The sequence below is a fragment of the Phoenix dactylifera genome, chromosome 1 (assembly GCF_051530095.1).
Source record: "Phoenix dactylifera cultivar Ajwa chromosome 1, Ajwa_hap1_PhDact_Kaust_v1.1, whole genome shotgun sequence".
NCBI lineage: Eukaryota > Viridiplantae > Streptophyta > Magnoliopsida > Arecales > Arecaceae > Phoenix > Phoenix dactylifera.
Window position 1 is genome coordinate 58,568,938 of NC_143190.1, and position 16,581 is coordinate 58,585,518.

The following is a 16,581-nucleotide window of genomic DNA, read 5'->3' on the forward strand; positions in this document are numbered from 1 at the left end:
AAGATAGTGAAGGCTATCGAACCATTGTATGAAGTGCTTCAGGCCATGAACAGCGAGAGGTACCCCAAATGGGCTTCTTGTATTATATGATAGAGAGGACAAAGATTTAGATCAAAGAGGCAAATCTGACATATGCCTAGAAGTATATCGATATCATTGAGCGGCGGTCGAACCACCAAATGGATAAAAATTTGCATCTAGCAGGTAGGCAAGAACATTCAAAATTACACTGTTCTTATACTTGTACAATTTTACTAAGACAATTACGAACTCTGTCTGTAGCATACTACCTGAACCCGAGGTTTCAGTACATCGTACCTAAAAAAGATATGGATGACGAACTTCTGGTCGCTCTACATATTGTGATCTATAAGATGGAGTATGATTCAGAAGTCGCGACTATGTCTAGAAAAGATAAGTTAACTTAACTGACATGTGCAAGTTAACATGTATCTTTGATTACTAACATACTAAACATACTACAATGTGGTTCCTTTTTACAGACCAAAATATTTAGAGAAGGCACTAACAGTTTTGGAGTCTCGACAGCTGCCGTAGGTTAAAAAAGTATGAATCCAGATATATTACACATCAATGATAACTATTACCTGGCGTTAGCTTGTTACTAACATGATACTATCTTATATATAATTTCTTCAAAATTTTTGCAGCTGAATGATAGATTCATCTTGGTTAGTCCGTGAGAAATCTTAAGTAACTAACTATCTGGATCCTTTCCCAGACGGTCTCCTCGAATGGCTGTGAGCTCAACTGGTCCAGCTTCACCCTCATCCACAGCAAGCAGAGGAGCCGTCTGATAAAGAAGCGCCTCAACGACCTTATATATATTCACTACAATCTAAGAATAAGGCTAAAGGGCATTCAGAAGAAAATAGAGCTAAAGTACACAGATCCGATCCATCATACTTTCATTGACGATGAGAATGACCCTATAATCGGATGACTTGTGGGCCAGCAGCAGGAGCCGGAGCTTGATGAGCGAAGATCGCCTTCACAATCGGCTAGTTTCATAGCCAGCGAGGCTAGAATCGATTCAGGACAATGGGCAGAACGCAATATTCCACGCATCCTTCCAGGTCATCAACCACAGACACAGAGATCACCGAAGAGCCGATCATTACGACTCCTTATTCGAGATATCCTCTCAGAGATAAAATCGAGAGATGCTTAGATGAGGCCACTATGCTGTCCGGTCAATTCAGTCAAGAGGGCAACATCCATCCTCCCAACATAGCCAGGCAAAGAGGGGCACAAAAAATAAGCAAGCAGAGGAGCACGAAGAGTAAGCAGGCAACTACTCAGCACACAAAAAAAGAAAAAAGCACCTAAAGCCCCCATGGAGAGTGGAGAAAACAGTTCACTCAGATTCAAAGACCATAAGCAGCAACGATGACAATTTTGGCGGTCATAAATCTGCTAGCCAGGAGAAGAGTGGAGGATATGAGGCCACCATTTATAAGACAATCATAGGATGGTCTTCAATTCACCGGTGAATCCCAATTTACACATGATACATAGGATAGGGACCACAGTGCACAATCTGGTAGAGTCCGCGAGGATACGATTGCATACAACAGTTGATGACCTCGTACGTAAAGTAGAATCCATAGACATATCAGATCCTAAGTCATATATTGATCCTATCACCTGCAGCCACAAGCAGCTTATGACCCATACGGATACGAATATAAATATGGTGCGTCTGAGGTATCTTCTAATGACTACTACCCTACGCAGCCCGAAGCATCTTACGGGTCGGACTTTGCCGCCGGCATATTCGGATGGACCCCTTCACAATCATATTATCAATCAGAAGACACCTCCCAAAGCCAAAACTTCAGCGAGAAATTCGAGAATTTATAACTCAAAGTGCGTTCCTTATGAAATGAACATACAAAACTACGCCGCTTGGTGAGAGGAGTAGATTGATGTGCCTCCTGACTATATTAATGATTCGGATATCTATGAAAGGTATCACCACTCAACGAAATTTTAGATATCGATATGTATGTTGTACATTAAATATGTAATCGATTATATTAGTTTATATTTTCCACATCACTCATTGATTTTAGGATATTAAATATTGCTTCTTGTAGCATGCGGTATCTCACTAATCATTTTATATTTTGTATCATTTTAAAACAACAAGATGCATCATTTAGGTTAAACCGGAATCATAACAAAAATCCAAAATCAAATTATACTTAAAATCAATAAAAAAGTTGAAAAAAATTAATTACCAATTAATCAAACTTGAAAAACTTAAAAAAAATGGGCGCACCGATTCGAAACCGGCATGCCCAAGCATACCATGTGTCGGTACAGTACCGGTACCATACTAACTCGCTCGCCGATCAGTACAGGTCCCAATACCGGTTCGGCGAATCTTAGATAAACTTACTAGATTAAACAAAATAACTTCAAAAAAAAAGACTAACAAAACAATAGATAATTAGTGATTTGCTACACAACTTTCAGCTCATACCATGCACCCAATTGATTCAATAGGAAAGATTATTTGATTGATGGATATGAGTATGTGACTCAGTGAATCGCAAAGATACATGATGCACGTGACTGATTCAATAAGGAGCATATGATGGATGGCCATAATATGTAATGCAAATGTTTGAGTCAAGTGGAAGAGTATTTAATTGATTATTATGATCCCATCAAAAAATAAATGTTTCAGATTAGATATTTTTAATATTTTTACCATGAGACTTTTTTATAATGAAGACAGCAGGGGCAACATGAATCATTTCAAAGAAATAATGCAAGACTTACTCAGGTCAAACACTTGGGAAGCACCTCTAGTGTTCAAACCAAGACCGGTACCAGGACTTGTGCTGGTTGGCTACCGATTCGGTACAAGATAAATAGGGCAGTTCACCCCGGTTCAATAGACCATGATTCAAGCTTGAGATATTGAAAGAGGAGAGAGGGGGGGGGGAACCAATTCAAACCAATGCGAACCGAGCGGTTCGCACCAATTCGGAACGGTTCTCGCTATTTTCCAAAAAATAGCATTGAACCATGTTGGTTCCATGTCGATTTGATTCAGTACGAGGTAAACTGAGTGGTTCGGCAAACCATGATTTAAACCCAAAGCCTCCTAAGAGGGGAGCAATGAATGACTTGAGTATCTGGCAAATAGTTGTGATCCAATAGACCAATGAAATGCTTTAAATTGGATTTCATTTTTGGCATTAGATTTTTTTTCATCTTTATGTATCTGAATTGAATAATACATTCCCATTTTAGATTCTAATACATCATATGAAGAGAAATTTTTTCCCGGAAAAAGGTGTTTATCTATAAAGGTTTCACGTTTCTCCAATAACCATCATGATATGCACCTTCTCCAGTTGACTTTCCCACACATTGACATGTCACACTAATAAAACCAGCAGAGAGAATTTGCTTTCTATGAATGTTCAATATTACTCAAACGAACCCACAGCAGTGCGGCAAATTCTCTGAAAAAACCAAGACTCTCGCATACAAAATAATAGCAACAACCAATGTTTTAAATCCCATCGGACAGGATTGTCCTGGTTTTCCAATACACTCGAGATGGTGCTCCATTCTGATGTCCCGCAGGATGTCCCACCGAGACTCAAGTCCTTGCCAACAATAAAACTATCAATGATGACTCCAGAATAAAACCGACGGGTTGCAGTATTCTAGCAAATATTGTACTAAACAATTTTTAAAGACCAAAAGGATAGCAAGAAAATAGAGACTCCAGCCTAACTTTTTAGACTTTCAGGTAGACCACTGCTTGACTCATCCCTGTCATTCTCCAGAATAGGAAAGAAATTCCAACCAAATGACTAACTTTGAGAATCATAGATTAGAATGTTTTTAAGCAAATCTGCCCAACTAGAAGGGACTTGCCCATACCTGCAATCAAAATTTTAGACCACTACACAGCTTAAGACTAATATTGGTAGTCCTGCTATAACATACTTTAAGATGAAAATGAAGAAACAACCAAACAACTCGTGATGGGCCAACCTGTCCACTCAAGTAATTACTAGAAATTCATTTGGCAGATTGTGAGTAGTTTCTGAAAGGCATAAAAGTGGAATATGGTACCTAGATCATGATAGCATTTATTAATGTAATGACCGCACATGTAGTCTTAAACATTTGATAAAATGAGTTTTTCACAGTTACCAACAAAGAAAGCAACCTCTCTAGTTCACAGTACTCTCTAGTCTCTAGTTATTTGTTATGCAAAATATTTATAAACACCTACCTTTATGATTAATCATGAATTTAATCAAAATAAGCAACTCGTGAAAGATGATTATGCTTCCTACCTTCCGGCCAGCAAATCTTTGTGTCAATTCATTGATGTGTTCTTTGACTGCTGGAAGATCAAGTGCTCGTTTAAACCGGTCGGAGTCTATCCCAATAGGAAACTGAAATTTCCAGCCCAAAAATCAAGGGAAGAAAACCAATTCAAGCAAAGGATGATTACTTAAAATATTAATACATTAAACATAGCTTTTGAAACTACATCTATACAGCCAAAGGTAACAAATACTAAGGGTTACTTTTCTAAGTAACAAACTAAATAATGAATTTAACAATTCAAAACTATACCGCTGCCACTCGAGTCAGCCTTCCTTGATCTTCCACCCCTTCTGGTGTGCCCTCAAGTCCAAGAATACGAGTGCAAGCACTTACAAAGTGCCTTGCATAATCATATGTGTGAAAACTGGACTATCAACTTAGTAAATAAAATCATTCAAGGAGCAAGAAGTTTGTAATGACAAAAACATAGTTGTATGGTCAACAAATCATAAAGATCATCCTGAAGTAGTAAGCTCAGATATAAACAACAGATACTCAAGATTAAAAGGATAATAAATTATATTTCAACCCTCAAATAAACACACATAAACCAACAATCAATATGGTTGATATGTGGAAGTTTTCCCAGCAAGAAATTATACAATGTTAGTGAGACAAATGAATCAACTGCAATCAGCAGAACATTGCAACAATCATGAAACATATCAAACTTTGAAGCAACGACTTATTTATCTATTAGAAGTGTGAAAATGGCATAGCTAGCACCAACTATTGAAGAACATTTAATGGAGCACACGACATCAAAGCCAGGAAGATCACATAGAATTGTAAAGCAGTCCCAATATGCAACCCAAAAGATCAATATACTTCAACTGTGGAACAGGTGGCATGAATTTCTCAAGTGATGCCATTAATAATTCTTGACTACCACGGAATTATACCACAGAAATGCAAAGGAGACCAAATAAATCAGTTAAGGCTATGAAGATGACCCTATAGATGTCTGATTTAATGTAACATGAAAACACATATTGAAACTGATCGATGCAGTCAAAGTCATGAAGACAAAGCAATAAATGTGACAGTATGTCATTAAAGAAGAATTTTATTTAAAAGAATGAACGAAAAAATATGACGAAAACACAGAGAAAGCAGAGGAACATAAACAAATTAACAAGAGATAACTAATGCAGCCTGCAATTCTATTATTGGCTCTAGCTTGGCATGCCTCAGACAGACATTAGTGATTATGAAATCATGACATCAAAAAAAGAAAAAAGGAAAACCCTCTATTCAGCAGATTGAAGGTGAAGATACCGAGGGTTAATACATGAAAGCAAAGGGGTAAAGGACTTTAATAGTGCAACAATTATTAAAAGACAAATGCATAGTAAATTTAAGAGGTTACAGAAAAGATATGAAAGGCTACTAAACAAAACAAAGGGAAGAAAGAATTGAATGTCATCCAGGTCAACGCGCAAAGCTGGCTCGAGCCGCAGGAACTTATGCTAAAATAATTAAGGAGCCAACCCCACAATGTCTTGTGCGGCTACCTTCGGGTGTTGAAAAACTCATAGATTCCCGATGCCGAGCTACCATTGGTATAGTTTCCAATCCCAACCATGGTGCACGTAAGCTTAGAAAAGCAGGACAAAGCCTGAAATTGAGAGATGCCAAGCTAGAAAATACTAAGCAGACCGAACTTCCAGAACAAAAATAAAACTGTCAGAATACAAGATTTAGCATTTTAGACCGAAACACGTTTTTTAATGTAGGCCAACAGAGCTAGGTTGTATCTATATGGCTGACCCCCTTCGATGATCAAACAAAGTTCACATGGTTAAAACAAATTGCCTCAACAATGAACAAGATCTGTTTTGCCTTTTCAACTTGTCCTTCTCTACAAATTCCTTCAAAGTGATAGAGATCTTTTGTCATCATTTCAGTTCCATTCACCAATATGTTTTTTCACCCAAGCTTTTTCTATTTCCTTTCATGCAGAGCTGCAAGCTGAAGTCAGCGATCAGGTCTGTATCAATTAGTTAGGCAGAAATATAGCTGCAAGGTACCAAGCTAGGTCAAGCATCACATTTGGGAGAAGAACTAAAAACATTAAAGCATCTAAACTAACATTTTAGCGCAAAAATCCCCAAGACCAACAACAGATTAAACCTCTATCCTCCCCCTTTATCCTATTCCTCTACCAAATAAACCTTCTTTATGAGATCTTTGAGACATCCTTTCAAAATCATACACCAAGTACCCAAACATACACATATAGCCCCATAATATAACTCCATATACTAGATCCAAGTGTCTAGCTTACCTGCAACTCTCAGGCCCCATGCAGAGAACCATACTGATGAGTTATATCAGTTATGCAAGGGAATTCAGCACCGTCTCCATCATAAATCTCCACAAGTTTCCAAAGAAAGCTGGATTATTTTTTGACACCATTCTAAAGCTCCAGATTCTAAGAAAGCACTCATCCAATTAAATAATTATTTTTTCTTCTATCTTCATACACACCCAAGGAGAGCACCACTACTGTAGCTAAAAATGAGAAGCAATGGAAATGGGATATCTTTATCACTAAAATTGAGAACCAATAGAAATCGGCTATGTTTACACTCTTCCCTTTAAGCTAGATGGTGTTACATCATCCCCTCCTTCTTATAGATGCCCATAACTCTAATACTGAGCATTGATAGCTTTTCTGCTTCTTTTTTATATGTTTTTGAGACTATTATTCAATGTCTTACCTTACTTTGCCACCACTTCTTCTCAATCACCTTTTGAACTTGAACATTGCTCCACTCTTCAAATGCATGTCTTTTTGCAGTTTGATGCCCCAAGAACTGTAGCAATGTTTTGGATTAACATGCAACCTCTTAGAACTTTGTACATATAAAAAAGCTTGATTGTTAGGACAACATGGATGACGCATAGGGTGCAAAGATTCAGTACACACTTACTATGCCCTAGGAATATATGATGGTATACTAATGTCAACCATTGACAGGTAAAAATATCTGATTCCAAGATCCTTTCACTGAACATGTTAGACAACCACAGTTATGTAACAGTCAGATAGCCATCATTGTTGTCAAAGAAGACAAATAATGTTACAGTATGAGATTGCAAACAAAGAAGGTACCTTATGGAAAAGCATTGCCTACTTAAATGAAAACAAGAAAGGAAAGCCAATGATAAAATGCACGGGCGATCAGCAGACTAAAATACTCCATAAAATATCATTGGCGACAGCACTCACCATGCAGTACCAATACTCTTTTTGCAATCCTCCAAGTCACATGTCATAATAAGGTCAAACAAATCAGAATAGAGTATCTGTATAATTTCCATACAACCATACCATATGTGTATAAGAGGGAAAGAGCGTGCATATGTGCATGTGTTTGCTGTCCACATTCAAGTTGACAAACATGCAGATTCTTCCGAATGTGTCTCATGTAATGGAAAATTTGATTGTTACAACAGAATACAATGTCACAGAGTCGCAAGCCATGTGCGACAAACATGCTACCTAAAGTATCAAAAGAATATATTTGCTCACCCGACTAGATCAGCTGCAAGAACAGATCTCAACAGCTCCGAGCGGGATGGCAGGGTCCTGTGAATTTCAGAGGAAGGGAATGGTGTGTGAAGAAACCAACCAACTTTCATCCTGCTGTTGTACTCCTTGAGGCATTTAGGAAGGAACATTAAATGGTAATCATGGCACCAAACAACATCTCCCTCTTGATAATGCTGGTTCACAACATCAGCAAACATTTGGTTCGCCCGTTTGTATGCATCAAACTGAGACTGAAAGCTGCGAGTAGTTGCGAGCCGATCTTCTTGGGGAAGCCCAAGGTAGTGAAAGAGTGGCCACAAGATATTGTTGCAGTAGCCATTGTAGTACTGATGTACAATCTCTTCATCAAGAAATACTGGAATGCATCTCTGTTTTCAAACAAAATAACGGCATTCCAGGAGGCATTTCAAAAGGCAAAGGCATACATTGAGAGAGAAATCTAAGTCTACACTATCAAGCTATGAAACAGAAACACCTTCACAAATAAAAATAGATGAAGAAAGAAAATTTGACAGACCTTCTCATCCAAAGCTTTTGTAAGTGCCCTCTGCCCCACTTCATCCGGCACGTTTACACCAGCCCATCCAATCCATTTAGCATCAACATCCTTCACACCTACGACAGTGAAGAAATTAACAAGCATAAGCATTTATTTTTTCCCAGCCAACATTTGTTTTGCTGCAGAAAGTACCAGGTTACGATTGAAACCATTCTTGTTATTCTCATGCCGAACAAAAAATATGAACAGATACTATGGACTATTTCTTTGTCGTAGAATCATCAATATAAGCTCAAAAATTAAAACAACTAACCTACCAGTCCATGTATAAAATACTTTACGACTAGCAAAGACCAGTAAATAAGAAACATCATCTGGATATCATCCGCGGAATCCACTTACCAAGAAGAGCACTGACCAGCCCACCAGCACTGATCTCCAGCGACCACGAGTCCTCGCCACGTCTGACCGCCGACACCGGCAGCCTATTAGCCACAACCAGCAGCCTCTGCTTCATGGCCTTCCCATTAGACCTCCTGCATCCGTTCCTGGACGCCTTGCCCGCCGCCAAGCCCACATCCACCACCTCTCCATTGGGGACGGCACCACGCTCGCAGTTCACCTCCCTTGCTTCCTCGGTCTCACGCTCCAACACTCCAGGCTCCCTCCCGCAGCTCCCAGCATCATCATCACCGCCGCCAGCATCGCTGCTGCTGCCGGCGTCGTTCTGCTGGAAGGCCCGGTTGGACTTCCGCTGCTCCCGGTCCCACACCAGCCGCTCGACCCTGGTGGGGTTCCGGCTGTTGTACTTGTTCCCCAGCATGCGCTCGGCCTGCGGTCCGGAGGCCAGCTTTGTACACCGGCTTAACTACCAGCGCTGCCGCTCCCCCGCATTCGAACAGCGCCCCGACCCATCAGCTGGCACGCCACACAAACACAAACAAATCACCAAGGAAAACAAAATCCCAGAATAAGAAGAACACAGAAAGAAGGAATAGTCTCGGCCTGGGCTAAAGAAAGGTGCTTTCTTGTTCCCATAACCAACTCTAACACAAACTCAGTCGCCACCGCAGTGCTGCAGTTATTGCCAAGAACTCTTCTTAACGAGCAAGAAATTCGTTCTTGGGTGGGTCTATTAACACAATAACACTAGAGACGAGAGAAAGAACGAATAAATGGAGGGAAGAGAGAGATGAGTGGTGCGGGCGCGAGAGAGATAGAGAGGCAGTGGTCCCTATATCTTTTTGTTATTTTTGTCGTAGATCACACAAATCAAAGGTGATTCGCAGATCGAACCAAGAACCCAAATCATCCTCCCACCATCGTTGTCATAAAATGTGCATAAAAAACTAGGATAAAGTAAGGAAAGCAGAGGTAAAAAAACAAAGAAAGTTGCAGCGCCTCCCACCGGCATTCGGAAAATAACAGCCAGAAACGCGGTAATAAGGAAACGTAGAACAAGAAAATCAAGATTGGGGCAGGAATAAAAGGCTGGAGAAAGAAAGAAAGCAGATCACCCGGATTTGGATCGCAATGAGGCCGGTGGTGGGTACGGAGGGGGGGCGGTCTATTCCAGCTATTCCAGAAGGGTTTGGACGCCGGTTTGGGGGGATAAAGAGACGGAAGAAGACGATCAGAAGAAGAGGAGAGACGGGAGGGGGGCCGGGAAGAAGGGATTCACTCACCGTGTGGGAAACTGGGATAACGCCACCGATCGCTATCCGTCCAGCCGAGCGGCGATAGCGAGACCCGAGGACGCGCTGTCCTCGCTCACATCTCTCTCTTCCCCCACAGCTTGAGCCCTTATATATAACTCACCGACGCATGCAGAGCTCGCCCCAGCTGATATATGTACCCACCTCGAATCACAATAGCCATCCTCTCCTTCCTCTTTCTCGCTCCACTCTTTTCTCAGGTCAAGAAAAATACACTCTAACCGGTGATATCCGGTAAAAGATTTTTGGGACTCAATTTAAAATAACGAATATATGCTATATATAGAACTTATAAATATTTAAATAAGCCATAACTCGCCTCATGAACTAGAGTGGCTGCATATTTGCTGCTTGCATTGCTCTTCTATATAAAATAATATTTTTATTTTAAAAAATTGCTTATTCATAAAAATTATTACATCATAAATAATTATAATTATTTATTTATATAATAGATAATTTTCAATCTTACAAGATGAAATGGATTAGGCTTTACGAACATCACAAATTTACAATGATTAAATGATTTTGGTGGCGGTATGATTGGTATGGGATATGATGGTTACCTGCTATAGCAGGTGGAAGGGAGCGTGGGAGACGAGGAGGATGGAGTGGGGATAGAAATGAATTTGGGGGGAATAAGATAAAAGGTGGCTGTAAATGATTATTAGCTGTACTCCAAACATTAAACCGCCCGAAATAGAACGAGGGATATCGCTTGGGAAACGGAAGGGAGAGACACTATACCATCCGAGGCAAGGGGTATAGGATACCGGGGGCGGCGAGGCGTTCGTGGTGACCCCACCGACCCACTCGGCCCGGGCGCTTCATGGGTTCTGCGTGAGCGTTTGGGGAAGACCGGCCAGGTACCGCAATTCCGGGCCCTGTGATCCGAATGGCTATCGCTTATCCCGGGGGACATGATCGGAAGTTTAAGTTATTCCGTCCGAATACCCGCACAAGGGGATTGAGGGTGTATCCTTCGCGAGTGCTCGGGAGATCCGATCCAACGGTCGAGGCCATAAAAAAGACCAATAAAAAGGATGTATTTGTGCGGACGGGAGGAGCGTTGATGCACGTGAAAACTCTTTCGGTGGCAATCACCTTATTTGTACTGCATAAAATCTTATGAGAATCCTGATCACCTCATTTGTAGTACATAAAATCTTATGAGTTATCCTAATGTCTTCATTTGGTTTGGAAAGAAAAACAGTGCATATGTAAAAAAAATGTCTAAAAGGGTTAAAAAGCATATACAAGAATACAAAAAAAAAGTATGAAAAAGTGCAATATATGGTATCGCTGCAAGCATGTACCTTCAAAAAAGTTTAAATCCTCTCCAATTTGTATAGGAAGTAGAGAGGAAGATTATATATGATTGGATGGGCCCCAACAATATGTTAACCTACGCATATAACATAGAGATTATTCAATCGCAGCTTTCATACCAATTAGGAACAATCTTAATTGAAGAATTGCCCCTTTATAGTACATGCAAATTAGATATCATCCGACTCCATATCTTCATGCATCTTTACAAGCATGTATCTTTAAAAGTTTAAATCCTCTCCAATTTGCACAGGAAGTAGAGAGGACTAGTTCTTTAATCATGATTACATGTGACGGACACAACATTCATGATTGGATGGGCCCTATCAACAGACTGACTTATCCATATAACATAGAGCTTATTCAAACGCAACTTCCATACCAATTATGAGCAGTCATGATCGAAGAGTTGCCCTTTTCTAGTACATGCAAATTAGAGATCATCTGACTCTATATCTTCATACGTCTTTATAATCAAGCAACACATTATATTGGACCGTCAAATGGTTTGATAAGCATCCAACGCCTTAAATATTGCCATTATAAGCTGCCGGTAGACATCTTTCAACTTGTACGAGGCGGCCCGTGCGAGGGAACAGTGGTTAGGAAGGGTAGTTTAACTAGAGGGGTGCAATGACATGAGAAACTCGTGATAATTGTTGAGTTTTAGATATTCGGAACGGGTCTTAATCTTGGGCCCGCTGGTCCCCTGGGAAAGTGACAGTAACACAGGATGCTTGCTTGATTGCTTTATTTGACCCATCAGCAGGAAATCTATACAGATTTAATTTTGGAAACGAAAAATCTCTGCAGATATGCTTGAGAAATCCTTGTAGTGTATAATGGGATTGCGCGTGTGGGGTTGGTTGTATACGGCACGGCCCATTTCTTCTGCGGATACCAAGAACCGAATCAAGTGGGCCCCGCATGAATAACAGATATTTTGTTGCTATGCACTGCATGCGGGTGTGAGATGCGGTGAGCAACAATCGGTGCTATTTATTTTGGTACAAATATATATATATATATATATATAGTGTAGATAAGGAGATTTTTTTTTTTTTTTGATAGCTTGGATAGATCATACAATCCTAATATGTGTGCATCTAAAAATATCAGAAAATAATATATGATATAAAGGAGAAAGAATAGTCTCGTAGCTGTCACATAAAATAACGTCAAAGTGTTGAGCCACGTAAGAAGCAACTTGGTCAGCTATCTTGTTCGTCTCCTGATGCACATGAGTAACCCGAAAAGCAATGCAATACCTCGCCAGCTTACGAATGTCCTACAGCAGCAGATGCTCGCAACAGAGTCTCCTTCGAGGTGCATGCAATGCACTCCCAAGGTGAGTCTCATATAGATGATACCCTCCCAAACAGCCCTCAGCCTCGCACCAGAGACAAAAACATCACGGATGAGGTTGTCACCTACCGCAACAAGTCTGGAGTCGTGGCTCCTAATTACAAATCCTGCTCCACCTTTTCCCTCCATCATTAGTCACACTTCTATTAGAGCATACCTTGAGAAAAGTCGGACGTTGGGGCTTCCATGAGATGAAAATTGTCTAGATCACTACAAAAACTGAACAAGAGTCCTAGGTGTATCTTGCAATCATAAGTTCTCCAATGGATGGGGACTGAATGATCTCAGTCGCATAAAGTAAAGCCATGTCCACAATAAATCTCGAATCCTGTCTTCTATTCTCAAATACTCGAGCATTCCTATCAAATTAAATATGGTAAACAATGTATATAGACCCAACACCCCATGGGACCCTAGCTATCCTTCTCATGGTTTTCTTTAGAAAGACAAGAAAGGCTTTGGTAAGGGTCATCAATACCTGAGTTGCCCTCTCAGCAAGCCTCCACACTTGAGCTGCCCTCAAGCAGCAAAACGAAATATGCGCCACGGACTCCTCATTTGGACATCCATTGCAAGCGAGAAAGAGCCTCAACCCTCTTCTATACAACATACCTCTCATCGGAAGACAGTCCGATGCCATCTTCCATTGGAATAGGACAATAGGGGGTGAATATCAAATCCAGCCTCCGTCAATCGACCACGGGCCCAGCTTTATATAAGTCACAGAAGTCACCATGTAAATAATACATTGATACTTGTTTAACATAATCTTGAAATATGAAATTTCCTTTGCTCTTTATATTTTTAAAATGAGAAAACAGATTAAAACAGAAATAAATTGTCGGGTGGAAAAATCGGTCTAAAACATAACTAAATTAGTCTAAAATAATTATGGAAAAAAGTCTAAGAATCAAGATTATTAAAAAAAGGAAAAAAAGACTGAGTCGGAAATAAGTTCGAAAGTTGCACTGGCACCATGTAGAAAGAAATATATCAATATTCTGTAAATCGTCATGATTCTGACACTGAAATGGTCCTCACACTGCCAGTAATTGCACTTGTCATTAGTGAAAAATGGGGCAGTAGCTCTTTCATGTCCACCATTTTGATGTTACCTTTAGGAACGACTGGATTATTATATCAAGGATATTTAGTTGAAAGACGCATACTGTCCAGGCGCATTCTGATAGCAGCCCTTCTCCATCTAATATAAATTGACATCTTATAGCATGCTAATCAAGTAGGATTTTTTTTTTCAAGACAAGAACTTGAGTTAAATCATTTACGTTTTTTAAATTATTTCATCCAAGATAGAAGTCTTTAAACATGTGACTTGCAGAAGGGGAAATCAAATAAAATATGTCCTTTCTAAATTAGGCACCAATTGCTTTCATTTGATTCATAAAATGAATGACTAATAACTCGAAGTCGTTATCTTGCCTCCTTATGAGGTAACCATGAGTTTGAATCCTTAATGACGGTTCTAGGTAATTTTGAACATTCTACCTAAAGACCGGACAATGATGTTTCATAAATGTTGAATAAGAATAGTGATGTCTAATTACAAAATATCAATCTCTAACACATGGATACACATGAGAATAAGAATAAACGGTTGCGAAGATCTATAATCAGATTAGAGTTTTATACTATTTGTACGTTTATATAGCTTAACAAATACTCTACAATTTTTGACTGGTCCACTTCAAAATTCTTATTCCTAAAATGTTTGACAAAAGCATAAAATATAGATTATAATAAGAGGAAAAAAAAAGTTTTTAATAAAAAAGCATGGCCATCCCTAGTTGCCACTGTGTCGCAATTAGAACAACACGTTTGCGAACACTGCTACGTTCGCTGGCCACACATGCGCAGGAAAAATCACTACCATGTTGGAAGTTTGAACAGTGATGAGAAGGGATTAAGATGGTGTCATCCTTTTCAAATAGAAGTGGCCACAAAAGAAACGGACGCTTACCTTTCATTGGTTCAAAGATAAAGATAGGGGCGAGTATATTCGCCACATGCGTGCTTCTTATCCCCTCTTTTACATGAAATATCTTGATTGATTGCGAAAGGGATGCATGTCTGAAGCCTTAAAGGCTAAGATGGAACATGAGAGAAAGAGATGCCTAGTTGATTAGGACAAAGATTTATATTGAAGGAACTGAGCTACGAGACAAGAGGAAAGGAAAAAAAAAGAAGAAGAAAAGAGAGGGAGATAGGAATTTGATACCGGATAAAAACGACAGCATGCAAGATTATATGTTCCCTCTTGCTGTTTCAAAGAGATGGATCATGATCTGTATCCCTCTGAAGTCTGAACCATCCCATACTTATTTATTATGAAATTACTGATCGATGCAAGCTTTTCAAGCTTTTATGGCTAATTCTTTTCAAGCTTTTCTGGTAATACAAGATAGCAAAATCTAAATTTTAGGCAATGGATATTCCGTGATAAATCTTATAACTCGAGTACGTTGCGTGTTTTAGAGACTTTTTTTTTTCTTTTTGCTTGCAAAATCACCCTCTGGCTCGCAGTAGTTGATAAGGTGGGAAACATTGATGTAACGTTACAGCTCAGAGGAAGCATGCAAACAAATTAAGAAAACTGGTCACTAATTGACTACAAAGGAAGTTAACATGCTGAAAGTAACGTATCAGGAAAATCAACATTCCTAAGCTAGATTTGGACATGGGAGTTCTTTGGTTGTAGGTCATACAGCCATACCGAATGGATCTATGCGGCGAAGTTTATCAAAGAGAAGATCACATTAACACCTACAATGCATCCAATAATCAAACCTACTTTAGGAAACTCTGTCGCACTCCTATATACTATTTCTGTATACTACACAAGCCTATTTTTTCCAGGAAAATTGGCATGAGCTTCACATTACCGAGGTTTAATTTAACGAGGTTTGAAAGAAAGAAAGGGCATAGCTCCAAGAGTTAGCTAATTCTTCAAAATGTAGATGAGATATATGAAACATTATGGCTTATGTCACAACCTAGGACCTCATCCAAAAATGCTAGCCGGAAAGTGTGGGTTCCTTGATTCTATATAAGTATCCAAGATCTACCTAACGAATAACTGATGTGAAACTAAACACACATCTGCACGGGTTCTTACATACTCTCCCTGTTTAAGCCCTGACATCCTCGTCAGGTTAAGAGTTCAAATCCATTTAAATCTAATCATATGCATCATAATCGGCCCGTGGTAAGCCCCCTTGAATCAGTGTTGCATGTTCTTTGGTCCACACAACTTGTGGGCCAGGTCTGCTCTGATATCATTTGTCACAACCTAGGACCTCACTCAAAAAGGGTAGCTGGACAGTATTATTTGTGTTTTTTTGATTCTATATAAGTACCCAAGATCTATCCAGCAAATAACCGATGTGAGACTAAACACATGTCCGCACAGATCCTCACAGCTTATGACTGTCGATATCCAATCACCCATGAAAGTACGACATCTCAAATTTGTATTTTCAACAATAATTTTAATGGAACTCTGGAATTCAAGGTTGCATTGGATAACTGGAGGAATCCGATTTTAAATAACTCATATCTGTATATTAGAGTTTTGCAAGTGATTGAGCAAGGTTCTCGTGATCCTTAATACATGGATCTTAGGCTTTTGTTTGGTCCTTGGTCGTACCACGAAACATAAGCAACAAGTGACTTGCAACTGAAGCTCTCTAAATTTGACCTCAATTGAG

At 39.6% G+C, this 16,581-nt stretch overlaps 1 protein-coding gene across 3 annotated transcripts in view; it reads right to left on the reverse strand.

Annotated features, from left to right (window-relative positions):
- The window catches only part of LOC103717209 (alpha,alpha-trehalose-phosphate synthase [UDP-forming] 1-like), a 41,954-nt gene extending 31,625 nt beyond the window's left edge, over window positions 1–10,329 (reverse strand). The window contains exons 1-6 of one of the 3 annotated variants that reach the window (XM_008805513.5): window positions 10,133–10,329; window positions 8,850–9,365; window positions 8,466–8,563; window positions 7,928–8,316; window positions 4,639–4,753; window positions 4,353–4,454 (exon numbers count right to left, since the gene is read on the reverse strand). In XM_008805513.5, the coding sequence (XP_008803735.2) occupies window positions 4,353–4,454; window positions 4,639–4,753; window positions 7,928–8,316; window positions 8,466–8,563; window positions 8,850–9,270 (1,125 nt within the window). In that variant the 5' untranslated portion in view covers window positions 9,271–9,365; window positions 10,133–10,329. Of the gene's footprint in view, window positions 1–4,352; window positions 4,455–4,638; window positions 4,754–7,927; window positions 8,317–8,465; window positions 8,564–8,849; window positions 9,657–9,964; window positions 10,101–10,132 lie in introns of those variants that run through there. The other 2 variants (XM_026808484.4, XM_089926052.1) reach the window with 2 other exon arrangements.
- Between the last annotated feature and the right edge of the window lie 6,252 nt (window positions 10,330–16,581).